At 40.2% G+C, this 26,385-nt stretch overlaps 7 protein-coding genes across 12 annotated transcripts; 4 read left to right on the plus strand and 3 right to left on the minus strand.

Annotated features, from left to right (window-relative positions):
• The first annotated feature begins 117 nt into the window (after positions 1 to 117).
• Positions 118 to 2,535, plus strand: LOC121772498 (G-type lectin S-receptor-like serine/threonine-protein kinase At1g34300). Its single transcript, XM_042169626.1, has one exon. The coding sequence runs from the start codon at positions 118 to 120 to the stop codon at positions 2,533 to 2,535; it is 2,418 nt and encodes an 805-aa protein (XP_042025560.1).
• A 478-nt stretch (positions 2,536 to 3,013) lies between these two features.
• On the plus strand, positions 3,014 to 11,466 carry LOC121786669 (5'-3' exonuclease). Of its 4 annotated transcripts, none has more exons than XM_042185309.1 (7): positions 3,014 to 3,188; positions 8,604 to 8,949; positions 9,767 to 10,238; positions 10,426 to 10,648; positions 10,746 to 10,882; positions 11,018 to 11,174; positions 11,241 to 11,466. In XM_042185309.1, the coding sequence occupies exons 1-6, from the start codon at positions 3,184 to 3,186 to the stop codon at positions 11,035 to 11,037; spliced, it is 1,203 nt and encodes a 400-aa protein (XP_042041243.1). In that variant the 5' UTR covers positions 3,014 to 3,183; the 3' UTR covers positions 11,038 to 11,174; positions 11,241 to 11,466. The 4 variants fall into 4 exon arrangements, with proteins under 4 accessions (XP_042041243.1, XP_042041250.1, XP_042041240.1 ...); XM_042185316.1 differs by lacking the exon at positions 8,604 to 8,949 and having other exon boundaries at positions 3,024 to 3,188; positions 9,767 to 9,937; positions 10,004 to 10,238; XM_042185312.1 differs by lacking the exon at positions 3,014 to 3,188 and having other exon boundaries at positions 8,477 to 8,949; positions 9,767 to 9,937; positions 10,004 to 10,238.
• Positions 5,032 to 8,016, minus strand: LOC121786662 (dihydrolipoyllysine-residue acetyltransferase component 5 of pyruvate dehydrogenase complex, chloroplastic-like). The gene is made up of 6 exons (XM_042185298.1): positions 6,946 to 8,016; positions 6,112 to 6,303; positions 5,919 to 6,006; positions 5,768 to 5,838; positions 5,577 to 5,660; positions 5,032 to 5,471 (listed from the first exon to the last, which is right to left on the minus strand). The coding sequence occupies exons 1-6, from the start codon at positions 7,813 to 7,815 to the stop codon at positions 5,367 to 5,369; spliced, it is 1,410 nt and encodes a 469-aa protein (XP_042041232.1). The 5' UTR covers positions 7,816 to 8,016; the 3' UTR covers positions 5,032 to 5,366.
• A 485-nt stretch (positions 11,467 to 11,951) lies between the features above and the next one.
• Positions 11,952 to 14,447, plus strand: LOC121786686 (tetratricopeptide repeat domain-containing protein PYG7, chloroplastic-like). 2 transcript variants are annotated; one of them, XM_042185320.1, is made up of 5 exons: positions 11,952 to 12,293; positions 13,224 to 13,278; positions 13,374 to 13,663; positions 13,759 to 13,905; positions 13,980 to 14,447. In XM_042185320.1, exons 1-5 carry the CDS (start codon positions 12,102 to 12,104, stop codon positions 14,271 to 14,273), a joined length of 978 nt encoding a protein of 325 aa, XP_042041254.1. In that variant the 5' UTR covers positions 11,952 to 12,101; the 3' UTR covers positions 14,274 to 14,447. The 2 variants fall into 2 exon arrangements, with proteins under 2 accessions (XP_042041254.1, XP_042041257.1); XM_042185323.1 differs by having other exon boundaries at positions 13,377 to 13,663.
• Positions 14,448 to 15,120: 673 nt separating this feature from the next.
• On the plus strand, positions 15,121 to 18,055 carry LOC121786710 (protein SENSITIVE TO PROTON RHIZOTOXICITY 1). 2 transcript variants are annotated; one of them, XM_042185343.1, is made up of 3 exons: positions 15,121 to 15,307; positions 15,382 to 15,524; positions 16,482 to 18,055. In XM_042185343.1, the coding sequence occupies exon 3, from the start codon at positions 16,526 to 16,528 to the stop codon at positions 17,963 to 17,965; it is 1,440 nt and encodes a 479-aa protein (XP_042041277.1). In that variant the 5' UTR covers positions 15,121 to 15,307; positions 15,382 to 15,524; positions 16,482 to 16,525; the 3' UTR covers positions 17,966 to 18,055. The 2 variants fall into 2 exon arrangements, with proteins under 2 accessions (XP_042041277.1, XP_042041274.1); XM_042185340.1 differs by having other exon boundaries at positions 15,121 to 15,524.
• Positions 18,056 to 18,184: 129 nt separating this feature from the next.
• LOC121786704 (FHA domain-containing protein PS1-like) lies at positions 18,185 to 21,844 on the minus strand. The gene is made up of 6 exons (XM_042185334.1): positions 21,454 to 21,844; positions 20,668 to 20,876; positions 20,268 to 20,597; positions 19,053 to 20,178; positions 18,600 to 18,976; positions 18,185 to 18,515 (listed from the first exon to the last, which is right to left on the minus strand). The coding sequence occupies exons 1-6, from the start codon at positions 21,746 to 21,748 to the stop codon at positions 18,276 to 18,278; spliced, it is 2,577 nt and encodes an 858-aa protein (XP_042041268.1). The 5' UTR covers positions 21,749 to 21,844; the 3' UTR covers positions 18,185 to 18,275.
• An 87-nt stretch (positions 21,845 to 21,931) lies between these two features.
• On the minus strand, positions 21,932 to 26,284 carry LOC121786695 (putative receptor-like protein kinase At3g47110). Its single transcript, XM_042185326.1, has 7 exons — positions 25,418 to 26,284; positions 25,257 to 25,331; positions 25,050 to 25,121; positions 24,837 to 24,908; positions 24,665 to 24,736; positions 22,564 to 24,564; positions 21,932 to 22,479 (listed from the first exon to the last, which is right to left on the minus strand). The coding sequence occupies exons 1-7, from the start codon at positions 26,235 to 26,237 to the stop codon at positions 22,091 to 22,093; spliced, it is 3,501 nt and encodes a 1,166-aa protein (XP_042041260.1). The 5' UTR covers positions 26,238 to 26,284; the 3' UTR covers positions 21,932 to 22,090.
• Between the last annotated feature and the right edge of the window lie 101 nt (positions 26,285 to 26,385).

A 26,385-nucleotide genomic window follows, 5' to 3' on the forward strand; every position in this document is an offset into this window, starting at 1 on the left:
ACTAATACAGAATACTATTGTATAATTGCAAATTCATTGTTTGCAGCTGTGTTTCTGTTGCTTATGTTTTTAATCTAGCCATAACATAAGGATCTGCAGAAAGTGTGGGAAAAAAAAATGGAGCTGTCATCATTGAATATTTTCATGCTGTTTTTCATCTTGTTTTCAGCTACATCTACAGCACAAGATATTCCTCCTGGCTCAACTCTTTATGCCTCAAATCCACAGCAATCATGGGCTTCTCCGAACAAATCTTTCACTCTTTCCTTCATTCAAGAATCCGAAAATGCCTACTTTGCTGCCATCACCTACAACAGTGTTCCTATCTGGAAAGCCGGTGGTGATCCGGATGGCGCTGTCAATTCCTCAGCCGAGCTGAGGTTTCTGCAAGACGGAAACCTCCAGCTAGTCGTGGTGGTGGGTCCCACGACGTCGTTGGTGTGGCAGTCCAATACCTCTAGACAAGGTATCAACTCTGCCTCACTTGACAACTCAGGCAACTTCATGCTCAAGAATGGAAATGTTTCTGTTTGGACAACCTTTGACAATCCCACTGATACTATTGTGCCTGAGCAGAATTTCACAGCTGGCAACGTCTTACGTTGTGGATTCTACTCTTTTCGCTTGTTGAGTTCAGGTGAAATGTCTCTGAGATGGAACAATTCTGTTGAGTACTACACATATAGAGGGATCAATGTGACCAGTGATTTGAATGTCAGCTCACCTAGTTTAGCTATGCAGCCTGAGGGAATTCTGTCCCTTCTCGATCCGTTGCTCTCGAGCAATGTCTTCATGGCTCGAGGGAGTGATTATGGCGATTTGGGTGATGGTATCCTGAAGTTTGTGAAGTTGGATTGTGATGGGAATATGAGGATGTATAGCTCTGCATTGAGTGATGGAGTTGGAAACAGAGTTGTGAGGTGGACTGCTGTGAGTGATCAGTGTGAGGTTTTCGGGTTCTGCGGAAGCTACGGAGTCTGCAAGTACGATGAAGCAGACCAAGTCCCCACATGTGGATGCCCTTCTAGAAACTTCTACCCTGTTGATCCTAATGATGGCAGGAAAGGTTGTAGAATGATAGGTGATATAAAGAGCTGTCAGACAACACTGCTGGCTTTGAACAATACCTTGTTCTTGACTTACCCTCCTCAGTTGGATTCTGATTATTTCACAGGAAATATCAGAGCATGTAGGTCTAACTGCCTTGTTGATACCAGGTGTGTTGCTTCGAGTTCAATGGCTGATGGAACAGGCGCTTGTTATATGAAAAGATCGGATTTCATCAGTGGCCACCACTCACCAATCCTCACCAGCACGTCGTATGTGAAGGTGTGTGATCCGGCCCTGCCTAATCCTCCGGGTTCTTCAAGAAACGACGATGGGGGATCTGCAAGGCTCAAGATTGGTGTCATAGTGTTGGGGAGTGGTTTGCTTATAGTCATTTTAGTCGGGATGTTTCTGTGGATTAAATGTAGAGGTAAGCAAAGTTATGAGAGTTTGGTATCTGAGTACTCCTTTTCAGACTATGCATCTGGTGTTCCTGTGCAATTCTCTTACAAGAAGCTCCAGCAGTTGACAAAAGGGTTTGTGGAGAAGCTGGGAGAAGGTGGATTCGGTTCCGTTTATAGAGGAGTTTTGTCGAGCAAAGTAGTTGTTGCTGTGAAGCAGCTAGAGGGGATAGGTCAAGGGGAGAAGCAGTTCAGAATGGAGGTAGCTACAATTAGTAGCACTCATCACTTGAATCTTGTGAGATTGGTTGGTTTTTGCTCCGAGGGAAAGCATAGGTTGCTTGTTTATGAGTTCATGAAGAATGGCTCTCTTGACAGCTTTCTCTTTCCCTCGCTGTCATCGGGTGAGAAGGTGTTGAATTGGGCTTGTAGATACAGCATTGCCTTAGGCACGGCTAAGGGGATGACGTACCTTCATGAAGAGTGTCGCGACTGCATTCTCCACTGCGATATAAAGCCAGAGAACATACTCTTGGATGAGAGCTACAATGCAAGAATCTCTGATTTCGGGCTAGCAAGGCTGTTGAACTTGAATGATCATAAGCATAGGAGTCTGATCACGGTGAGGGGAACGAGAGGGTACTTGGCTCCTGAGTGGATAGCTAACCTTCCGGTGACTTCCAAAGCCGATGTGTACAGCTATGGCATGGTGCTGCTTGAGATTGTGAGTGGGAGGAGGAACTTTGAGGTCTCTCCTGAGACGAGCAACAGAAGGTTCTCGTTGTGGGCATACGAGCAGTTTGAGAAGGGAAATGTGGGAGCAGTTGTTGACAAAAGGCTAGTGGAGAGTGAGATTGATTTTGTTCAAGCAACAAGGGTGCTGCAGGTGAGCTTCTGGTGCATTCAAGAACACCCGTCGTTTAGGCCTACGATGGGGAAGGTGGTGCAGATGCTTGAAGGGATTGCTGATGTGCAGAAACCACCTCCACCCTTGTTCTTGAGTGATGGATCAGCTCAATCTTCCGTTGTGATTTCATCAGTTTCGTCGTCCCAAATCGTGGCTGGTTCGTCCTCGGTTTCGTCTTGAATGCGGGTTCAGAGGTGCAGATACATGATCATCTTTTGATTGAAGATCTTGGTTTAGTACAATTATGTAGTTCAGATTGTTTCATGCAGATCTTCTCCTGGCTTGTTAGATAGCATAGAAGAATTCATGCAACAAAGTGTTGTTTGGACAGTTTTGATTAAGATGGGTTTTTAGTGACCTTTTCCCATATGTAATGTTGGAAATTTTTGGTTGATTTCCTGATGTTCATTTTCTTATAGGAGTACAATACTCTTTTAACTCGTGTAATTTTTTTTTGTTATGAGTGACAAATAAACATAAATTTTTAAAGGCAGTGCCACGGTGAACTTGAACTAGTAACCTTTGGTACGAGTATTAACTACCCAAAAAGATGTCAAATTCCCAATTACTATCATTAGACACTTGGTTCGCATCATGCGGTCGTCCACATGAAAAAAACTTTTACCATTTGAAGAAACATTGTAGTTGGGCAGCTCATCATGCCTCCCTTTCTATATGTGGCTATACATTTCTCAGCCTTTTCATGAAACCAAATTTCAATTTTTGAGCTTAGTTATTTCCCCTCGATTTCCAGCTCCAGCTGCAACGCATCAACGGCAACCACCGTTTTACGCATTCTACTTCACCGCGTTCTCCACACGATGAAGCATGAGGTTTCTTTGTATTGTTACTTGATTAGTTTTTTTCTCTGTTTATGCTTATTTGATATTTTTTTTCCTGATTTTATTCTCTACTTATTTCGATCTCTGTTTTTGTGAAGAACTTATGTTTGGATCAAATCCAGATATGTTGCATTTAAGTTGTTGCTCAATTTGTTATCAGCCACACCGAATTCGCTCGATAATTTTCTGGATGTGTTAGGGTTTAAGCCTAAAATCTGTTTGATGATGTTGCGTTATCAAGGTTTTAAAACTGATAAAAGTAGCGAAATTTCTTGAATAACTGGAGTATAACTACATGTTTCCTTTGATCAGAGAGGTAAAAAATCTAGAAAACAGAGAGAAGCTTCCCAAAATAAAAAATCAGGCGAAAGTTTGTTGTCATTTCTACCACCAGAAATCATAATCAACATCCTCTCATCAAGACTCCCCATTCGAACCACTGTGAGCTGCAAGAGCGTTTGTAAGCCATGGCTTGATCTGCTCGAGACTCGTGAGTTTGTGAAGTCTCATATTTCTAAATCAGTCCCCGGCCTCTGTCTTTTTGGAGGGAGAATACCCGAAGCCATACAGAGTCTTCGAATATGTAGACGAGCTTAGTCCTAAGCGTCGTGTGCCGCGTTGGAATGTGGTGTCTCCGCTTAAGACGCATGACGCTCATGCGTCGTCTGACGATTATGCGACGTTAAAAAAATTTCGAAAAAATAGAGAGACGCATGCGGGGCATGCGTCTCCCTTAAAGACGCATAATCGTCATGCGTTTCATTAAAAGGAGACGCATGAGGGTCATGCGTCTCTCCCAAAGGCTGAATAAAAAAAAAAGTCTAGTACACTCGAGGAATGATAATCGTGGTCTAGAACAAAAAAAGAAAAAACCCCCTGTAGGCTGTAGTAAGCCACCTTATAGCTCAGTTGATGGTTTGCTCTTTCTCTGCAGTCGAGGCATGATGTCCCGAGATATTTTCAAACATGGTATGCTTAGAAGCGAAGATATTTGGTGGCCCCGTGATCTCTTCATATGTAACCCAATTACTCGCAACTACATAAAGCTCCTTTGCCCTCCAGAGTTCTCCTCCTCGAAACATACGGTTCATATGGACACTTTTGGATTCGGAGTGAGCAGAACGACATGTCAGTATAAGATGGTCCGGAAGTATACACAGTTGGAACTGGATCATGGAGTGGGATTTCCTCTGTTGGCCCATTCAAGTACGAAGGCAACGCCAAAGGGGCATTTCTTAATGGAAACATTCACTGGATGGTACGTGAGCTTTGATCTTGAAACATAACTCTTTAGCACGTTCTGTCCCCCGCCTTGCTATGATGGTCGGGAAGAGTGTCTGAACGTGTCTACATTGAGGGATTGTCTGTTTTTGTGCGACAACTCATCACACAATGAGATTGTTATTTGGTTGATGAAGGAGTATGGCGATGACGTTATACTTCTCCAGCAAGACTAAGACGTTTCGCCACGTTGATTTGTTCGGGCTGCAGAGCCGATTCTGCATTTGTGCAGTCGCTTATGCCTCGAGTTTTCTTCCTCTCAAAACTCTCGCGACAGAGAACGTGATTTCCTTCTGATTCCAGACTGCAAATCTAAGTATATGATCAAATGCTGGTATTCTTCATTTCCTGTAGCAGTCTAACTCTCCCTTGATCAAAGGCTGTTGATTTGATATATTTAGTAGGATTATTCAGTTTCTCTCTTTGAGTTTATGATCAAAACCATGTTGTCAAGGCAAAAGCTTTCATATCTTAGTGTCATCGAATATAATGTCTAGCCCCTTTGCCATGACAGTATCAGCATATTTATGGAGACAAAAGGTAACAACAGATATGCGATCATCAAACAACCACATCATGCATCAAAGAACGACAAAATCAGCCAACTCAAATCAGAACTCGTAGCATCAAGACCAAAACAATTCACCGTCACCATTTGAAGCAATAAAAAGACCTCTTATAAACTAAATGTATGCAACAGTTTCAACTAAGACAAAACAAATAAAAGCATATGCCACACTACCTGGTGCATACGACATCTTCGTTCTGTATCAGTCAGTGGGCCCTCTTGTCCGAAGATATCTGCATCTTAATTCGCCTTGAAAGAGGAGGTTAACTAAAGAAGGTGATACAAAAACAAAATCTTCAATCTCTCATGGTACGACAAATCTAAAGTGTTAGATCTTTAGGATCCTCGATTATCTTGGCCAGGGTTTGTAAGAAGGCAGCCAGATCAGCACCATATATCACGCGATGATCTGCTGTTACATTCACCTAGGAATATAGCACACCGGCAAGTTATACGAGTGTTCGAGAAGTACTACGCTAATAGAACTCATACAAAGTTTCAACATAATCAGATGTCACGAGATATCTCACCTGCATCTGAGTTTTCAGTCCGATCCGACCATCTTTTGTACCAACAAGAGTCGGTTCAGAAGCTCCAACAGCCATGATCGCACCCTGTGGAAATCCCATATATGGTTCGTTATTTCATAAGATGACACACTTAAAGATATTTCTATGGGCAACATGATAATTCCTTCTCGCTTAATATATAAAATTCTTACAGTTCCTGGTGGCAATATGGCATCAAAGCGATCCACACCAAACATTCCGAGGTTAGACAGGGTGAAAGTGCCTGTGAAACAATAGAATAACCATGGTAGGCGTAAATCAAATGCAACGAGCATATATGAAGCAATGAGGTTAACAAGTTACCCAAATTATATTCCTGAGGCTGGAGCTGCTTCGCTCGTGCCTTATCAACCAACTCCTTCCACTTTCTCGATAATGAATAAATATCAATCTAAGACAAACAAAGGGACCACAAAAGGGTGAGCGAAGTAAAAGAAGGGCAACCAACGCAAACACCCCTACAGGAAACTTGATTAAAGACAAGGGTGTTATCAACCTTGTCAGCATCTTGAAGTACTGGTGTGATCAAACCACCATCTATGGCTACTGCTACTGCAACATTGATATGACTGTTATATGTAAAGCTCTTGCCATCTCTGCAGCTGGAATTCACAACGGGGTGTTGGACCAGAGCAAGTGCTGTTGCCTTGGCTAGCAATGCTGTCATAGTCACTCCTTTAGACTTAATCTGAAAATGAATCAGCCAACATCACAAAAAAGCTAAACAATCTGATCCATAAAACCGAAAAAACAAGCATTCTAAAGGAAAACCTAATTAGACAATACCAATTCAATCAATTCCTTAACCAATTTAGTCTAGGTTGCAAATAACTGCAAATTATCCCCATGTGTGTGTGCCATTTTCTAAATCTCAGTTCTTCAAGAAAAATTGCAAACGAGATCATGTCTTATATCTATATAACTGTTCAGCCTGTCTACTAACTTCAACAACTTATTTGATACTACATCAGAACCAACAGAAAGCATTCACCGATTCGATCAATTCCCAAACTAATTATGGCTAGGTCTCAAAGAAAATGCAAATTATCCGCTCATGTGTCATTTCCCTAAAACTCTTTTCATCGGCAAAACTGCAAAAAAGATCATGTTTTATAATATATATAACTTCTACAAACTTCAATGCATTTCACCAAACATTTTCTCAAGTACCCATCTTCTAAATACCTCTTCCTCTTATTCAATTTACACATTGAGTTATGCATCTAGCCATTTCTAAGCATAAAACTAGACAAACCTCCACAAAATGGAACTTTTAGGGGAAATTCACCAAGAAATCGAAAAGCTAGCCAATCCAATGAAGCAGCATTACCTTCTTGTATAAAGCGTCAAGAGCATCTGTTGTGAAAGTATAACCCACTCTGAATGTTGGCACTGCCAAGCTCTCAACCATGTTCCTACTCACAGCACTCTGCATTGTCGTGAATGGAACCACGGATCCCAACTCCACGCCACTCGGCTTAGCCACCTCAGCAGCCGTGGTGGCAGCGCCGCCACCCACATTCACAGCCGCCAAAGCAGCCTCCACATCCTTAGCCACCACTCTTCCATTGGGTCCACTCCCAACAATTCCCTTCAAATCCACTCCCAAATCCTTCGCCAGCTTCTTCGCGTAAGGCGAAGCCACCACCCTCTTGCCTCCCTCAGACGCTGGATGCACAGCTGACCCCACCGCACCAGCATTGCTGCTGACACTAGCTACAACTGGCGCAGAAGCAGGAACTGGGCTCGGCATTTCTTCGAGCACCACGGGAGCATCATTGCTTCCAGCGGCGGAGGGTGATGCGGGAGAAGACGATTTCTTCGATTGGGCGAGGGCAATTTCTTCCTCAGTCTCGGCGAGTAAAGCAATCGTGGATCCAACCGCAGCTGAAAGACCTTCGTCAACAATAATGGCGGCCAAATACCCATCGTAAAAAGACTCCACGTCCATATCCGCCTTGTCGGACTCAACCACAACAACGGATTCGCCCTTTGCCAGCTTATCGCCCTCCGATTTGACCCAAGAGACGATCTTTCCCTCAGTCATCGTGGAACTGAGCGCCGGCATGAAGATTTCTCGGATCTTTGATTGAATGAGATGGGGCTTTCGGGGGAGGTGGGAGCCGCCGCCGATGCGGCGGCGGAGGGAAGGGGGAGCGGTGGGGACGAAAGAAGTGTGGAGAAGGTGGGAGTGAGACATGGTTTTAGTGAGAGAGAATTGGGGGAGAGAAGGCAGCGAATATGTTTGATGAAAATGGTGTTAGAGTGTTTTATGTAAAGAGGAGAAAAGTTCTCTTGAATGCATCGAAGGGAAGACTGAAGAGGCGGAGCTCCCTAGGCCTAGCCTAACCAACTCCAACGGCAATGACAAGGAAATGTGTGAACTCGAGTGTGTGACTTGTTTGTGTTCAATTTTTTTTACCAATGATACTTTATGTGAACACTTTTATATACTCCTATAATAAATAAGAGTATATTTAAAAGTAAAATTATACGCTTAATTGTAAGAAAATCATTTTAGATTTTCTTTGACTGGTTATATTAATTTAAATATTTTATTTACAAGTTAATTTATTTATAATATTTTAGATATTCTATTTATGTTGAAGAAAAATGTAAAAGTATTTTCATATGTATGTAATGAATAAAATAAAAAAAAATTATACTATTTGACTAGATAATCAAAATCTTGAGAACATGATTTTAAAGATAATTATTCCGTATAAGATTAAAAGGATAAGTATTTTGTTTACTATCCTTAAAAAAATTAGCCGTAATTATTTATTCCAGGGACAAAAAGAGAACAACCTGTAATTTGAAGGGCCTCATTGCAAGTATTAGAGATTAATCTGTGTAGAAACGTGGTTACCAATTAAAAACCAAATAGATAAAGCGCGCAGCAGAAATCTTGAACATACCCATCTCAATGTTAATGGATTCTCATCTGCATATTAGCAAACTTACCCAATTTATTTCTTCTTGCGATAGTCTATACCCCGCCCGAGTTTATCATCTGCCGTCGTTAATATATGTTCCGAATTCAAGAATGAAAAAGGCCGAATCTTGGAGAGTTATCAAACCCCTGTTTTCAGCTGCAAATGGCGAGCAGTCGGCTGTTCATGAAGAAGCCCGTTTGCCCCAGCTGCACAAGAATGGTGTTTTGAGTGTAAATGATGGTGGTAGTTACTATGATAAGATGCCAAGAAAGAGGAGGGTGTTTTTCTTGGATGTGAATCCCTTGTGTTATAGAGGGAGCACTCCTAGTTTGGACTCTTTTGCTCATTGGATTTCTCTTTTCTTCTCCCAAGTCAGCCTCAATGACCCTGTTGTAGCTGTAAGTCCCTTATCTTTTTGCGTGTGTGTGTGTGTGGAGAGAGAGAGTAAATGCTCCTTGTGTGTAAACTGGTAAAAAGGCTGCATCTTGATTACCTGCTTTGAATGTGAATGTTGTGTGCGCATTAGAGAGTGATCTTCTTTGTATATAAACTGGTAAAAAGGCTTCATCTTGATTATCTGCTTTCTATGTGGGTGAGAGAGAGAGAGAGAGAGAGAGAGAGAGAGAGAGAGAGAGAGAGAGAGAGAGAGAGAGAGAGAGAGAGTAAATGCTTCTTTGTGTGTAAACTGCTAAAAAGGCTGCATCTTGATTACCTGCTTGGCATATGGATTATTATGCATTTCTTTATGTATATATTGTTTTATATTCTGTTGGCTTGTTTATATGTGATGGATGGAAGGATATTTGGGGTCAAATGCAGCTCTTCTAATTAGCAATAACATATCATTAATGGTGGTGGTAGTATAGTTTCTTTAAGTTCAATGGAGTTCGAAGAATGTTGAGTTGATTGATTTTTTTCTCAAGTTATATATACTTTCGTGAAGTTCAACAGGTTTCCGTTTTTGGTGGGATTCATGTAGTTATGGCGAGTTTGGTGCCAATTGTTGAGTTGATATGGCTTTATCTTTAGTTATCATCTGTTTCTCGTTGGACATATGTATTGAACTTGTGTAGTTATGCCGAATTTAGTATCCAATGGTGTATGCTACGATGCAATACTCGGTGTGATTTTCCTTCCATGTATGAGCATGGTGAAGGTGGTTTTTGCTACTATCATATTCATAACCTAAAAGAGAACAATCTACTTCGTGTATAGGTCCTTGATGGTGAAGGTGGCAATGAGTACCGAAGGCAACTACTACCATCTTACAAAACAAATAGAAAAAAGATGTTGCAGCAATTCCCAGCTGCTGAAAGGTCTATAACTGCTTCTATTGGAAGATCGAAGAAACTAGTCATGGACGTTCTTCAGAAGTGCAATGTTCCGGTGAATGATAATACTTTTAGAGTAAGAATGAAAAGTACCGAATTCTCACTTTTACAAGACTTGCAGGTTGTGAAGATTGAAGGACACGAGGCAGATGATGTTGTTGCAACACTTGTGCATCAGGTGCTGCATAAGGGGTATCGAGCTGTGATAGCTTCTCCCGACAAGGATTTCAAGCAACTCATTTCAGAAGATGTTCAGATGGTTATACCTGTGCAAGAATTGAACAGATGGTCGTTTTACACGTTAAAACACTACCTCACTCAATACAACTGTGATCCACAATCTGATTTGAGCTTAAGTAAGTATTTATCACTTATTTTTAGTTGCTATAAAACAAGTTTTTCTTCTAAAGTTTGTATGCTGTGGTTGTCATCGTGCCTATCTGTCCTATTAGTCTTGACCACCCATACATGAACTTACTGTGTCAAACACAGCAGAAAAAACATGAAGCAAACTGCAGTATTTCATTAAAAGTTTTATTGCAGGATGCATTTTGGGAGATGAAATAGATGGTGTACCCGGTATCCAGCATCTCGTTCCTGGTTTTGGTCGTAAGACTGCTCTAAAGCTCGTGAAAAAACACCGGTCTTTGGAGAATCTACTTAGTGCTGCGAGTGTGAGATCCGTAGGAAGACAATATGCTCAGGAGGCACTAACAAAATATGCTGATTTTCTTCGAAAGAATTATGAAGTTCTTTCTTTAAAGAGGTTGTAATTCATTTCAAGTTACTGGTATTTTCTCTCCGATTGTCATTCTGTCGGCATATTTTCAATTTTTCACGCTCATGTTTACAAAAAAATACAGGGATGTAAATATCCAGATTGAGGAGCAGTGGCTGGTCACTAGAGATGCCCAAAACGACTCGATAATCTTATCCAGCTTCACAGAGTTCCTGAGTAAAAATCGTGATAGAAAATGGCAGTCTAAATCTCAGCCCCACGGTGAGCTAGCTTAGCTGAAATTCTGCCTTAGTGTTTCTTACATTAACAGAACCAATTCCTAAGCATTCGAAACTGCTCTTGAATCTTGATTTATTGAACCCCCTCTAGCTAAGTTTTCTTTCTATTGCTTCAAAGGCTTGAAAGCAGTGACATAGGTGAAAATTCTAGTCGTTGGTGCTTCTATTTTGAATCTTTGCAAGGCTCGTATCGCTCCACTCGCAACATTACATTACCTTGTCTAGGAGATGGTATACGAGCAAACGAGAGTAATGTGCACAGTTTCTTCCGTAAGGTAAGCTCCACACCTCCTCCATCTCTTAAGAATATGCAGCCTGTAAACTCCGTGGTTCTTTCTCAGGTATAGATGTAACGAACACCAAGAAACGAAGCTCCGGGGGCAGTAGTTTTTGGGTGTGAACATAAAAGCAGGCAGATCCCATGTGAGAATGTGCATACAAATAATTATTTGGCCTATTTCTTGGAGAAAATTTAGCTAGGTTTGTAAACTATGGTTACAGATCAATATTTATACATTTCTTGAATCATAAAATACATCTCTTATGAGAGAGATGTACTTTCTTTTACTGTCTAGAGTGAAAAAAAACTTCTCTGTCTAGACTACTGAGTGTTGAGCTTGCTGTCTTTTTTTAGAGTATGGAGTCAATACTAACATAATTTCTTAAAAAATCATTTTTGTTGCTCTCTGCAAAGAAAAATTGAAAATGAAACATAATGGGCATCAAAAGTATTAAATTCATCTAAATAAATATAGGCCACAAGATATCCAGGCGAGGCTAACCACAAAATATTGATACTGAAAAATAAATGACACAAAAAAAAGGCAATGAAAGAAATCAAATTGACAGAAATATTAACATAATTATTTGCATAAATAAAAACAATAAAGATAGAAAAAATGGGTAATTACATCAAAATTCTGAGCCTTCTTTTTATAAAAAATTCCAAAAATCTAAAACTAAAAAAACGAAGAAAAATCCATCATAGTAAAAGAAGCAGGAAATTGGCGGGACCCACGGGTTCGGTTGATAAAACTGTGAACTTTATCTTCAATACAGTGAAGCAAAAGAATTTTCTTGAATGATGTTAGCGATAACCCAACAGATTGGTTCTTGATGCTTCCAAGATTCAATCTTTTTTCACATAAAACTAACGGAGAAGCTAAGAAATAGCGCAATTTTAGATATAGGCGGAGAAGAGAATGCTAATCCACTGCAGTTCACCGTTGCTACAGTATGAGAGCACGGCCATTTTTGTCCCAAGTTTGAAGCCAAGAAACAAATCTCAGTGTCCCATTTCTTGCCATTTTTCGATCGTCCGCAGTTATGAAGCGTCTCTTTTTGGTCTTTCAAGAAAGCCCATAAAGAAATTCACCCCCAAACTGTCTCTGCAGGTGCCCCTTTCTTTCTCTTTCTTGCTCTGTGCGTGTCTGTGTGGTTTAGGATGGAGTGAGTTTGCCGTAGCTTATTGAGTATATATGTTTGGTTGGTTATTATGTTTGATCTTTACAATATTGTGATCTTTGCTTCTTCTTTTTGCCGCAATAACTACCTTAACAAAATTGAATTTTGCTGAAGTCATTGGTGTTTCTAGGAAGAACTCAACTTTAGTTATCAATTATGCATATGATAGTCTCAGTCTGAGAAATCTTTAAGCAAATTGTGTGTGTGTGTGTGTGGGAGATGAAGCGAGCTTAGTTGATAAGACGTTCCCTCCAACCAATAGGTAGGGGAAATCACCACAGCTACTGGTAAATGAAGAACTATTATTGATATCTGTAGAAGCTCCTCTTTAGCTTTTTGAGGTTTGTATATGTTTTTGGTTAGTTTTTATACTTGCATCTTGATATCAATAACGTTATGATCTTTGAATTTTTTTTTTGCCACAATAACTACTTTAAGAAATGAACTTGAATTATTTTCTCAAGTGATTGGTGTTTCTTGATAATCTAAATGTGAGAAATTTTAATGCAAAAAGTGTGTGTATGTGTGTTTTTGGGATAAAGAGTTTCAAAAGCTTCTCTTTAGCCTTCTGAGAAGAGACAACGTTAGTATGATAGTATTTGATTATTCATTTCGCCTAAATAACTGAGATTACATTAATCAGCTTAAGTCATTGGTGTTTCTGGGAAGATCCCAAGTTTAGTTGTAAGATGATCCAAGTTTGAGAGATCTTAATGCAACGTAAAGCTTCTCATTCAAGGGTGGTTGTTGTTTCTTGCAGAGTGTCTATGTTGGCATCATTTTCGACATTTTGTATATCAATCTTCTGAAACAATGTGGTCATGGTTCATGAACTAATAATTAGCCATTTCTGAACATAGGTTCTTGGAAAGGAAGCCAGGAATTCTTCACCATTGTCCTTTAGAAAAGACGAAGGTGATTACTATTTCGTGTTACTAGTGACCTTCTCTCTCATTGCAATCAACTTCTGTCTAGCTAGAAATGATCAAGTGTATCTTGTTCATTTTCAGAAGTCTCACAGAAGCTATGGATTGGAGAGGAGGATAGAGAAGCAGGGCTTTCCTTTCTCATTTCCACTGTTTTCTGCTCGTCGGTTTCATGGCTGGCACTTGTTCAAGTGGCGCAAGCGAGTGAAGGAGTAAGAGTAAATGCAGTATACGAGGTCGGGGAGCTGTTTGAATTGGGAATCCAGCTTTCCTACTTGCTTTTGCTCCTAGCTTTACTTGGAGCCGGGACCTTCTTTGTGCTCCGTCAAGTTCTTGTGCGTAGAGAGCTCGATCTTTCTGCAAAAGAACTACAAGTAAGCTCTTCGAATAGTTTATGCATCCCATACAAGTGTGAAAAATCTTAGATTCAAGAAGCCCATTTCTGTGCTTCGTTCATTACATTATGCAGGAGCAAGTTAGAAGCGGTGATGCTAGTGCAACAGAGTTATTCGAGCTTGGGGCTGTGATGTTGAGAAGAAAGTTTTATCCAGCCGCGACCAAGTACCTCCTTCAAGCAATCGAGAAATGGGATGGGGACGATCAAGATCTTGCTCAAGTACGCGGCTCACCTCAATCTCCTCTCCACCATCCAATCATTGCTGACTCTTCAGTCTGTGCCTTGTTTTCCAGGTCTACAACGCCCTCGGTGTGACCTACGTTCGTGATGAGAAAGTCGAGAAGGGCATTGCTCAGTTTCTGAACGCAGTAAAGCTCCAACCGGGATATGTCACGGCCTGGAACAACCTTGGTGATGCCTATGAGAAGACCAACGACCTCAAGTCCGCGCTCAAGGCGTTCGAGGAAGTCTTGCTCTTCGACCCCAACAACACGGTTGCTCGTCCTCGGAGGGACGACCTCAAGGCGAAAGTCGACATGTATAGAGGCGTGCCCGTGAACGTGAAGACCAAGAAGAAAGGAACATAAGCTTGTTTTAGACTCAGTTTTGAAGTCTTGGTTAATTTGCTATTTTTTGTTGCTTGTTTTTGACATACTGAGGTTTTTCAATTCAAATGTGGAGGGATGATTAATATTAGCTGTGACTTTATGTTTATCATTTTTTAAGAGGGTAATGGGATCAATATTGTTCTCTTCAGTTTAGTATCATGATTTTTACATACCAATGGAGTATATAGTATGCAAATATTGTTATTTTAATTGGGGTTGCTTTGAAATTCAAGAAAGTGCACTTGGGAGGAATAAATAAATAAAGCTATGCAAACTCCAATATCACAAAGGACTAAATATTTAATCAGTTATTATTTTTTGTGGACATAAATATTTAGTCGATAGAGTAAGTGAATTTGTAATGGTAGTTTGGAATATGGAACGCAGCCATAATCGAAATTTTTAGAAAAGGCATGTCATACTAAAATACTACTACTGTCTACAAGTAATAACGAAAGATGTGGCCGTACTTAAAAATCATCAAATTTATGATTAATTTATTATTGAGTATAATAATTTTCTAAACATCCCCCGCTATATTCCCTCCGTTCCATAATAATGAAGTTATTTCATTTTTTTAGTAAAAGTTACTGTAATATATTTCTTCTTAGATATTTTACTCCTTATTTTTTTTCTTTTATTTATCTACTTTTTTCATTTTCTACTTTATTCTGTTTTTACTCAACTCATTTAACATAATTTTTTTAATATTTATTCTAAAAGAAATGTCTTTAATACTATAAAACAGAAGAAGTATAAAATGGAGGGAGTACTAAAAATATGACATTGGATATTGGTGGTCTATTTACTTTATTCTTTATTCGATCAAATGCAAAGCATAGTCTCAATTGAAATTTACATTTCATTACAAATTTACAAGAATCGATGTAGAAGAGAAGGCATCCAAAGTTGGTTGGAAGATACCCACTCCCATCTCCCAAGACAAGATCGTAATAATTGCACTTTCTAACAAAGTTATGATGAACAGATTATTCATATATAGAATACAAAGAGTAAGTATTCATGATTTCGATTACAGTGGCCCCAAAAGGTATCAATTTTTAGCTGATAGGTATTTGAGAAACAGGTGGTGGCAGTGTCACAGAGGAAGAGAGACAAGACTGGACTTCTACGAAGTCGCACACACCAAAATAAAATAATACTATAAAATAAATATAAAAATTCAGAATAGCCCCTTTCTCATTTTGCATCTGGGTTCTGTTTAATCTGGTGAGTTTTCCTATCTATTTTTTTCTCTCTTCATCAAACAATTGGATCAGTGCTTTTCTGCTGCAGTTTATTTGGTTCTTGATTATATGGTTTGATTCTTTTGTTCTTGAATTTCATGTTTGTTCTTGATTTGTAAGCTTTGAATCTTGAATTTCTTTGCTGTGAGCTGAATCCCTAGATTTGATTGACAAAAGGAATTAGGATGTGACACTGAGTTATCTGAGAATGTTGGGAACTAATAATAAGTAATCTTTTTATCTTTTGAAGAATCAAATAAGTAATCTTTGTGTCTCTGTTTGTTTGGTGCTTTGGGATTTCTTGCAGCTGGGAAATGAATAAAAAAGTATTAAAGAAAATGAAAAAGAGATTCTTGAATTCTTCTTGTTTATGGTTGTAAGATGTAGGGATAGTTGGAAGGGTGCAAATTAAGTTTCAGCAAATTTACTTTATTGGTCATCACCTTGTAGCTTGGGAGGAGAAATCAATGAGTGAATAGAACATAGACTATAGGTTCCTAATTAGTAATCAACATAAGAAAATATTTAGATTCACCGGAAGAACTTTTCTTGCTCTTTATCTAGTTTTGTTTGGGGAGCTGATTTTAGGTCATTTTGTTCTAATTAGGAATAATTGGGAAAATTTTGTAGAGATTCAACTCTATAGTGTAAGTTTTGTACTCCAGATATGAACATCCCTGCACTATATAGAGAATAGCAAATAGATTAGTAGCTTTTCTCGAAGCTTTTCTGGCTCGTCTTTCTTGTCGTTCCTAGCCAATTTAAAAATGCTGCTGCTTTGTATCCTTGAAATTGATGCTGCTTTTGGTTGTGTAAAGTCACTGAGGCATGCTTGTCGTGTTTTGTATTCATTATCCTTAATTACATGTGTTCGTTCTTGGTTAGTTTATCACCTGACTTCTGCTGAAGCTCTTGCACCTTTCCAAACCTGTGATTGCAGTTTTAGAATCTCCCAAGTTGGTTCTTGCAAATTCTAAACTTAAAATGGACCCCGACGAGAGGCTATGTACAGAAACATGGGCAAAGTCCTCATCGGGGCTGGAATCACTTGACACTCATTCAAATAACTCATCTCTCACAAATTTTGATAGACATCAGAAGAAGTGGGAAGAATCCTCGTTTGATAGACATGGAGTAAGGACCTCCGGCCAACAACTTTCTGGTTCCAAACGCCCATTTGCATCCGACATTGATGGCCAGATGCAAATGAACAATCTTCAAGGTAAGCAGATACCTGAGGCTCCCAATATGCAGAACTGGGATCCGAAGGCAATGCTGAGCAATCTCTCGTTTTTGGAGAAGAAGATTCACCAGCTGCAGGATTTGGTGCAGCTGGTTATCGGGCGCAGAGGCCAAGCTATGAGCCAAGCTGACGAGATCTTGGCTCAGCAACAGCAGCTTATCACGGCTGATCTCACCTCGATTATAGTTCAGTTGATATCCACTGCGGGGAGCCTTCTCCCATCTGTGAAGAACTCAGAGAGTTTGAGTAGCCAGCTAGGGCAATTTGGTGGAATGATGAGTCAAGCAGCACGAGTTTCGGATAATGTTGTTCATAACAATGCAAACAAGATGGAGGATCACCATGATCCAACTGGTGGTCTTGAGGATCATAATATGAAGAGTGATGATGAGGCCGAAGAAGGAGAGAATCTCCCTCCTGGCTCGTACGAGATCCTTCAGCTCGAGAAGGAGGAGATTCTTGCACCTCACACCCATTTCTGCACGATCTGTGGTAAGGGGTTTAAGAGAGATGCCAATCTAAGGATGCACATGAGAGGCCATGGCGATGAGTACAAGACTCCAGCTGCTCTAGCTAAGCCCCATAAGGAATCGAGCTCGGATCCAGTCCTCATCAAGAGGTATTCCTGCCCTTTCGTTGGCTGCAAGCGCAACAAGGATCACAAGAAGTTTCAGCCTCTAAAGACGATTTTATGTGTAAAGAACCACTACAAGAGAACCCACTGTGACAAGAACTACACCTGCAGGCGCTGCCACACGAAGAAATTCTCGGTCATTGCAGATCTGAAAACGCATGAGAAGCATTGTGGGAGAGACCAGTGGCTTTGCTCGTGTGGGACGACCTTCTCTAGGAAGGACAAGCTCTTCGGTCACATTGCCCTCTTTCAAGGCCACACCCCGGCTATCCCTCTCGAAGGGGCTGGGCCATCTGATCAAGGGCAAAACAGCGTTGAAGCAGCAAACAAAGTCGAACAACTAGACTTCGGCTACAAGTTAGACGATCCAAGAGAGGATCCAGCAACCTATTTCTCGCCTTTGGGCTTTGATACAAGTAATATGGCCAGTTTTCAAGAATTCCCTCGGCATCTATTTGAGGATGCAGAGAGTTCCTTCTCATTCCTTCTATCCTGTGATGACTCTCCGAAGAATGGAAGGTATGCCGCTCCAAATGATCTTGAATGAGGTGTTCTCGTTCGTTATTATTGTAGTTTTGAAGTACTGTGTATCAATGCATTAGTTCTTTGACATCAAATAAATTTTACTTCAGAATCGTTTCCATGGTGATCTACCCATCCATTGCTGTTCTTTTTATTATCAATGAAAAAAGCATATTAATTCAAAATTTTGCAGATTCTTGTCGTTTTAATGTATTCACTAGTTCATAATTGCTTTATGGAAACATATCAAAGTAAAGCAAGACTCCCAAATATAGTAACAATGTAACATACATTGAGAAATTGAGAAGCACTCAATAACTTTCAAGTCAAACTGCCTAAGCTCTCATCTTTCTGAAATTGGAGTTGTGCAGTAGTATCAGCTTCAAACCTTTAGCCCCGACTCCTGAGTTCGTGGCTTTCTTTGTGGGACTCGGGTAGTATTTCTCCTTAAGGATAGTATCATCCACACAAGTCCATGTAGGCCCTCTTGGAGAACTATCTGAATACAAGAACCTCGCTGAGAAAGGGTTGACAAGACTGCCACGAAACTCTCTTGCTGTCTCGCAGATGATACCCTGCAATGAAATATAATCACTGAGACATGTTTCAAGTTCAAACGACTGTTCAGAGGAACTGTATATGTACAGAAATGCACTTACCTCGGCCATGGATTTGATCTTTAAAGTAACATCATCACTGAGAAGGACAAGTTGTCCATCCATGGCTTGCTTGAAGAGGATAGCAGATTCGAGGATGTGGTCTGCAGCAGTTGGAGTGACAATTTCTTGCAGAGTATAGGGAGAGAAAGGGATAGAGCTGACGGAGAACGCGCCTTTCTCCTCACTGAACCAGCGAGCAGATGCAGCAGCAGGCGGAGTTGGTGGGACAAGCCTGCTCTCCTCTGCTGAGCTCTGCACGTGAATCCACCATGCTGTTGAAGCCATACACTCCTCGATCCATTGCAGCGCTGCAGAGGCCTCCGTCATTCTTGACAGGAAACTAGTGCGTCTCACCATGCAGTCGAGCTCCCTCAAAACTGAGATTCAGAAAGGTATCATCATTAATCTAAATCAAAGAAAAGTTTCCATTTTAAGGACAAGTTTCTATCTTACCAATTCTTGGAATGACCAATGAGGTCCCTCGAAGACCTCTCAACAGCTGCAGCTCCCTCCTTGACTTCTTGTTAAGCAGACAACCAGTGTCTACTACAATAATCCACCTGTTCCCTCTCGCCTTGGAGTAATCGACACATCGGCTTTCTCTCACTGTGCATTCACGTACTGGAGGTGTCGGTGTGGACTTATCATCACCAGTGGAAATTACAGGCAGCGGAAGAAAAGGTTCCCTTTCTGCTGCCTTCCCTTTGAAAGCAGAGATTTCTGATTTACGTTCCTGTAAAATGCCGCAGCTAGCCACAGGCAGCGGAAGAAAAGGTTCCCTTTCTACTGTCTTCGCTTTGAAAGCAGAGCTATCTGGTTTACGTTCCTGTAAAATGCCACGGCTATCCACAGGCAGCGGAAGAAAAGGTTCCCTTTCTGCTGCCTTCCCGTTGAAAGCAGAGCTTTCTGATTTACGTTCCTGTAAAATGCTGCGGCTAGCTTTCTTCAAGGGAGAAGGTTTGTTCAAGTTCAGGCGCCTAACCTCTTCAGAGCTCCCGACATTCTTGATGGACCTGAGTAGATAGCTGTTCGGAGTCGTATTCTCTTTATCTGAAGTGAAAATTTCTTCATCTGAGATTGATTCGCTCTTCAAAGCTTCGTCGAATTTGCTTCCCAAGGATCTCACCAGGCAGGAATCAGGAGAAGCGTTCTCCTTGTCCGGTGTGAAGATCCCTTCATCCTTATTAGGACTAGAACCACCCTGATCTTTCACCGTTGATTTGTTTGCACGGTCTTCAACGAGAAGTGATCTGATATGTGCGCTCATATGAATGCTCGAGCAGATTGCCTTGCTTCTGCTGGTTCTGATCTTGACATCTTCGAATTTACCCCTCCTCGACCAAATATTCATACCTAACCTTTTCTCCGAGTTCATCTCAGAAGCCTCCATAGTTTCTGCTAATGGCATATGGCCTTTCTGAATGCTCGAGAAAACAATCTCATTGTTGCGTATCTCAGGCGAACTGACAGTCTCCGCTTCATCTTCTGGCTGTGGAGGCATTTTTGACTCGTCACGTAACATCCTATCCTCCATAGTTTCACCTAAATCATCTTTGTGTAGCAACAAACCATCCCCATCCTGAAAACTCAAAACACAGAGAGCAAAAAAGATTAAATTTTGACATTTCCAGAAAACCACATTCTTGACCAAGTTCTCGACCATTTTACCTGCTTCCACACCCCTCCGCCTTCATCACATGAAAATGACATATCCAGTGATAACAGCTGGCCACCAGAGATTTCATTTTCGTTGCTGAACATTTCAGGCGCTTCATGTTCGTTGCTGAACATTTCAGGCGCTTCATTTTTGTTGCTGAACATTTCAGGCGCTTCATTTTCGTTGCTGAACATTTCAGGCAAGCGAGGGTTCTCTACTTCTGCAGCCGTTTCTTGCACTGACAAACCTAGATCCGCCTCAGAAAATTGCCACCCTAGAGCTTCTATTTCATCACCCTGATCCCGGTCCCATTCATTTTCACGAGGCAGACAATTCTCATCCTGAAAACCAGGTACCAAATTAGTACAATCAAATAACCCAGTAAGAACATCATGCAGAATTGAAACCTACCTGATCGGCTACTAATGTTTTTTCATCGACGCTATCCAACTCATCCAGCTGAGGTTCAAACAGGCCGTTTACCTCATACGCATAGCTGATTGGAACCCAGTCTAGTTTATACAATCTACTAGACTCCCCCAGCTTCAGCGTGTCACCCTGAACTAGTTCCATCGTGACACCTGGCTCGATTCTTTTCCCAGAGATGCAAGTCCCATGGACTGATTCAAGAAAGGAAACAGCTCAATAAAGAACACAGAAGAAATCCAATGCAGCAATCAAACATTCATCCACATTGGATTAAATAGACACCACCATCGTATCTATACCCAACCTGTAGTGTTAGATTGCCTCACACTATACAAACCAAGGTTATGTAGATTAGACACACACACACATTCACTCGGCTGCATCAGATGCAAAATAGATGAGAAATAGGGAAACCAATCGGAATCTATAAAATTATCAAGAAAAAAATTAGGGCTTTCATTTCAAGAATTCATAAACAAAAATCACAGAGCTAATCAAGGTTGGGAGCGCACACACACACCAACAACAAGATTTTGACATAAATTAGATTGTTTAGACACACGATAAAGTTCTACAGATGAAATTTTCGATCAGAATCGAAATCCAGAACTTTTTTGTTCTTAAAAAACAGAGCTTTCTGCTCAAGATAGCAAAAAGTTAATAGTACAATTCAATAAAAGGGTTTCTAGACAAGTGGAAAAAACTCAAGACCATCAAGCTACACTATATGTAATCAATTTCACACACAAACACGCAGTGTAGGTTTACCGGAGGATAAATCTGTGACGGAAAGAGATCGAGAAGAGGGTTTCGAGTGAATGCGGAGATGGAATCTGCTTATACTCGGGTGCTCCAAATTTATATTGCAATCGGGGTGCCTCCCCACCAGCAATATCTCTTCAATTTCTGATTTCTGAACGGAAATGTCTGCCGCGGAAGACGAAGAAATAGGGGGAGGGTTATCTAAAACGAAGATATTCTTCAATACACAACCATTCTTCAAGACTGTGAAAACTGGAATTTCTCTCTCCTTCGGCTCCACTTGTTCTTGATTCTCCGCCATTGTAGTGATTGTGGTGTGTGAAAAATGAGTTTTTTTTTTTTATTTAGTGGTTTCTTGGAGTGGAAATGCAAGGAGAAATATAGTTGGGAATTTGAATTGAAATGGTTACCGTTGGAAATGTATGACGCCGTGAATTAATACTCCCAATTTTGGTATCCACTAATAATTTTACCAAATTCACGATTTTATAATTGAAATTTGATAATTTTCTATAATTGAAACACACCGTAAGAAATACTAGTAGACCTTTTCTCAACTAGACAACAGTGTCTTTAATTAAAAAGTGTTTTACAAATGACAATATAGATGAAGTATGTGTGACTAATATACGAAGCCGTCGTCTCAAGTAACGGTAATTGCATGTTCCTGACCCCTTATGGTCACTCTTCTTACAACTTTTGCCTTGATCTTCTTCAGAGTGGCTGCTACTTGGATCATGTTGATCCTTTCATTTGGTAAAATGGCTAAACATTTCATTGCCAATTCAAATACTGATACCATCCAATTATACTTCATGCTGAAATGACCGTCTTCTTCTGATGATAGCAAAGCAGGGGCCAATACTTGATTGATGGCATTTGCTTCTAATGCTCCACTTACCCACTCCTTCAAGCTCATCTCCTCATTGAACATATCATCTCTCGGCTCCTTTCTTGTGAACATCTCCAACAGCAATATTCCAAAACTGTATACATCGGCACTCGTCGATACTTTCCCTTCCGATCCATACTCTAATTGTAATCATAGTTCATCATTACCAAGCAATCAGTTCATATGACAACACATAAATTATAATAAAATTTCAAAAATATTACCTGGTGCTGCATAACCAACCGTAGCCAAGGTTTTAGTTTGAACCATAGCCTCTCCGTCCTCAAAAAGCTTCGCAATACCAAAATCAGCAACACGAGCGGTCATGTCTTCATCGAGCAACACATTGCTTGGCTTTATATCACAATGCACAACTGGGAATGTGCTGCCATGGTGAAGATATTCCAGAGCCAACGCAACATCTATTGAGATATTCAACAACTGTAGGATATCTACTGAATAGTTATCCGAGTATAACCATTTCTCAAGGCTTCCGTTTGGCATGAATTCAAGAATCAACCCTTTGAATTCCATATTGGTACAACAACCAATTACTCGAACTAAGTTCCTGTGTCTAATGGTGCTAAGTATTCCACTTTCTGTTTCAAAACTCTTGTTAGCTCCTTCTAACTCTACATTGAACACCTTCACTGCAAAATTCATCCCATCAGAAAATGCTCCTTTGAAAACCGAACCAAAGCTTCCTCTTCCGAGTAGATTCGCCCCACTAAAGGAATCCGTTCCCCGCAAAAGCTCATTGTATGAAGTTACTCTCCAAGCAACACCTACCCAAGTATCAACTGGAACTGGTAGTTTTACATGCTTCTGCCGTCTTATAAGAAAAACCACAATGATCACTACAACCATAGCTGAAACAAGAGGGGGTAGAATATACTTCACTAAACGAGTAGGGCTCTTTGATCTCGATCCTCCATCAACATCTAAGCAAGGTGGTACTTCAAATCTTGGTGCACCACACATATCAGAGTTGTGAAGAAATGATTCAGCTGTAAAATTAGCAAAAACACCTCCATTTGGAATCTCCCCTTCCAATCTGTTGTAAGACACATTAAGATATTCCAAGAATCTGAGGTCTTGTAAAGATTTAGGTATCACTCCAGAAAGACTGTTGTTAGTTAAATCCACTAACAACAAGCCTTTGATGTTTCCCAGTGACTGAGGGATGAATCCTCCAAAGTTGTTGTTCGATAAAGTTAGATACTCTAACGATTCACAACCATCGATTGTGCTGGGAATATCACCGGAAAATAGATTAGAGGAAAAATCCATTTGGTAGATGGCCTTAAATTTTTCAATCTGTGGTGAGATTTGACCTCCCAAATAGTTTGAGGACAAGTTTAGAAAGACAAGGTCTTTGAGATCCCAGAAAGTGGAAGGTAGGTTGGAATTCAACTTGTTTGATGCAAACTCAATCCGTCTTAGCGACTGTATTTCACCCAAACATTCTGGTATTGAGCCCTCGATCTCATTGTTTATCAAGTACACTTCCGAGAGACTAGTCATCCGGCAAAGACTAATCGGGATATGTCCTTCCAACTGATTATTAGCAAGGACTAATCTCCCGAGTTTCTTCAAATTTCCCAGTGTTGTTGGAATTGATCCACTCAACTGATTATCATTCAAGTTCAAATTCACCAAACCTGTCAAGTTTCCAATCTCAGAAGGAATGACACCTCCCATACTCGTCCGAAATGCAGAAAAAAACTCAAGGGATTTAGATAGATTTCCAATGGAAGTAGGGAGAACACCACTGAGTGGATTTCCAGCCACATGAATAAGGTTGAGAGACTGAGAATTAGTTAAAGAGTCAAGAAATTCCAGCTCTTGAGTTGGGGATTTAGCTCCTGTCAGATTATTTTGAGCGAGCAATATTCGAGTTAAGAGACGTAAACTCGAGAAGTTTGGAATGTATCCGGTGAATGAATTGTCTTGCAAGTTCAAGTAATTGAGCTGGGAAGCATTGTTGATAGAGGTTGGAATGGGGCCGCTGAAACTGTTATTTTGTAAAGCAAGTTGTTCAAGATTGAAAAGTGTGAGGCCGATGTTTGAAGGAAGAGTACCAGAAAACTCATTGTAAGAAAGGTCTATTTGTTGCAAGGTTGATATGTTGAAGAAGCCAGGTGGGATGGTTCCAAATAACAAATTATCTGTAAGAATGAGGTTACTAAGGAATGGCAAATGAGAAAGCTCTTCAGGTATTTTGCCTGTCATAGTTGAAAGGATTCATCTGTCAAATTTATAGGAATAATGACATAATCTTCTCGATTTTTAGGAAAAACAAAGATAGGAATATAACAACAATACCAGTCAAGCGATTTGCACCAAGCTGTAAATATGTGAGGGAAGTGAGGTTTCCAAGTTCCATTGGTATACTACCTGTTTTTATCAAACCAAGCCATTAAATTAAAAATTTTCAAACAATTAAATTATACTAGTACTAATAAACATGAGACATAGATTTTTAGAACATAGGTACCATTCAAATCATTAGTAGAAAGACTTAGACTTTTCAGGGAAGCTAGGTTCCCAAATTCCTCAGGTACGCTACCTGCATTATGCAGTCAATAAAATAAATTAATACTATGCTTTAGATATCACACAAGTTGAATGATGATGAATTTATATAATGGCACAATATGATCCAAATATATATATTCAACAAAAATTATGAGTAATTTTTAGAACATACCTGTCAAGTTATTAGAATCAAGGGCTAGAAAAGTCAGAGAAGGGAGGTTCCAAGCTTGCTTTGGTATGCTACCTGCATCATCAAATTACCCTAATATTTTATCACATGACCTCCTTAATTTGAAAACAAATCTCGACTATGCTAACACTTGAATCAAAAAATATTTTTGACTAATAAAAGCATATTTTTCTGAATTGGGAAACATACCTGTGAAGTTATTAGACTGGAGATTCAGCCATATCAGTGATGTGAGGTTCCCAATTACTTGCCCCGGAATGCTACCTAATTCATCAAAATAGTTCATATAAAAAAACTATATATAGAGATAATTCATTTCATGAAGTATAAATTGAGTAATAATATCTTACCTTTGAATTCGTTTTGCCATAGTAATAAATATTTGAGCTTACTCAAAAATCCGATTTCAGTTGGAATATGGCCATTGAAATAATTAGCTTGCAATTCCAGAATCTCAAGCTCTCTGCATTGACCTATATTTCTTGGAATTTCACCAGAAAGTGCATTCCCACCAACACTGAAATTTCTAAGTTTAGGAGTATTACTGCACATATTGATCGGGAGATTTCCGGATAGCTTATTACGCGCCAAATTGATCGATAACAGCGAAGAAACGTTGAAGATAGCATTCGGTATTGGCCCTCTGATCAACTGATTGTTTTCCAAATCCAACACCTCAAGCCTTGAATTATTGATGAACAAAGAAGAAGGGATTCCGCCGGAGAATCTATTGCTATGGAGGTACATACTCCGGAGTTCGAACAAGCCTCCGAGCCACGGCGGTATTTCCCCGGTGAGGTTGTTGGTGCCAACGTTTATATATTCTAGGCGGCGCAGTTTGGACAGCTCAGTTGGTAAGACGCCCGTGAAATTGTTGGAAGGGATGTTTAAAACTCGGAGAAACGTTAGGTTTCCGAGGTGTGGGGCGATGGTTCCTTGGAGGGCGAGGCCGGGGAGGTTTAGAGCTGTGACGCGGCGGTGTTTGGCGCCGCAGGAGACGCCGATCCATTGGCAGATGGGTGTTTGAGTAGACCAGTTGTTGAGGGAGGTGGAATTGGTAGAGAAGCTTTTGAAGGCAATGAGAGAGGATTGATCAGTGGTGAGGGAATTGGAGAAACAGAGGCAAAAGTAGTTTGAAATCAATAGCAAAACACCAGAATAGAATACCATTGTTTTTGAGTTAGTTATTTGTTTTGTGTATCAATATTTGAATATGTAGTTAGTGTAATATTCATCCTTCTAAGTTGTATGAATATATGGAATCATTATCTTTCACATATTAGTATCATTTTCAACAATGTGGCCTGTAGCCAAAGTC

This window comes from Salvia splendens, chromosome 2 (assembly GCF_004379255.2).
Source record: "Salvia splendens isolate huo1 chromosome 2, SspV2, whole genome shotgun sequence".
NCBI classification, from domain to species: Eukaryota; Viridiplantae; Streptophyta; class Magnoliopsida; order Lamiales; family Lamiaceae; genus Salvia; species Salvia splendens.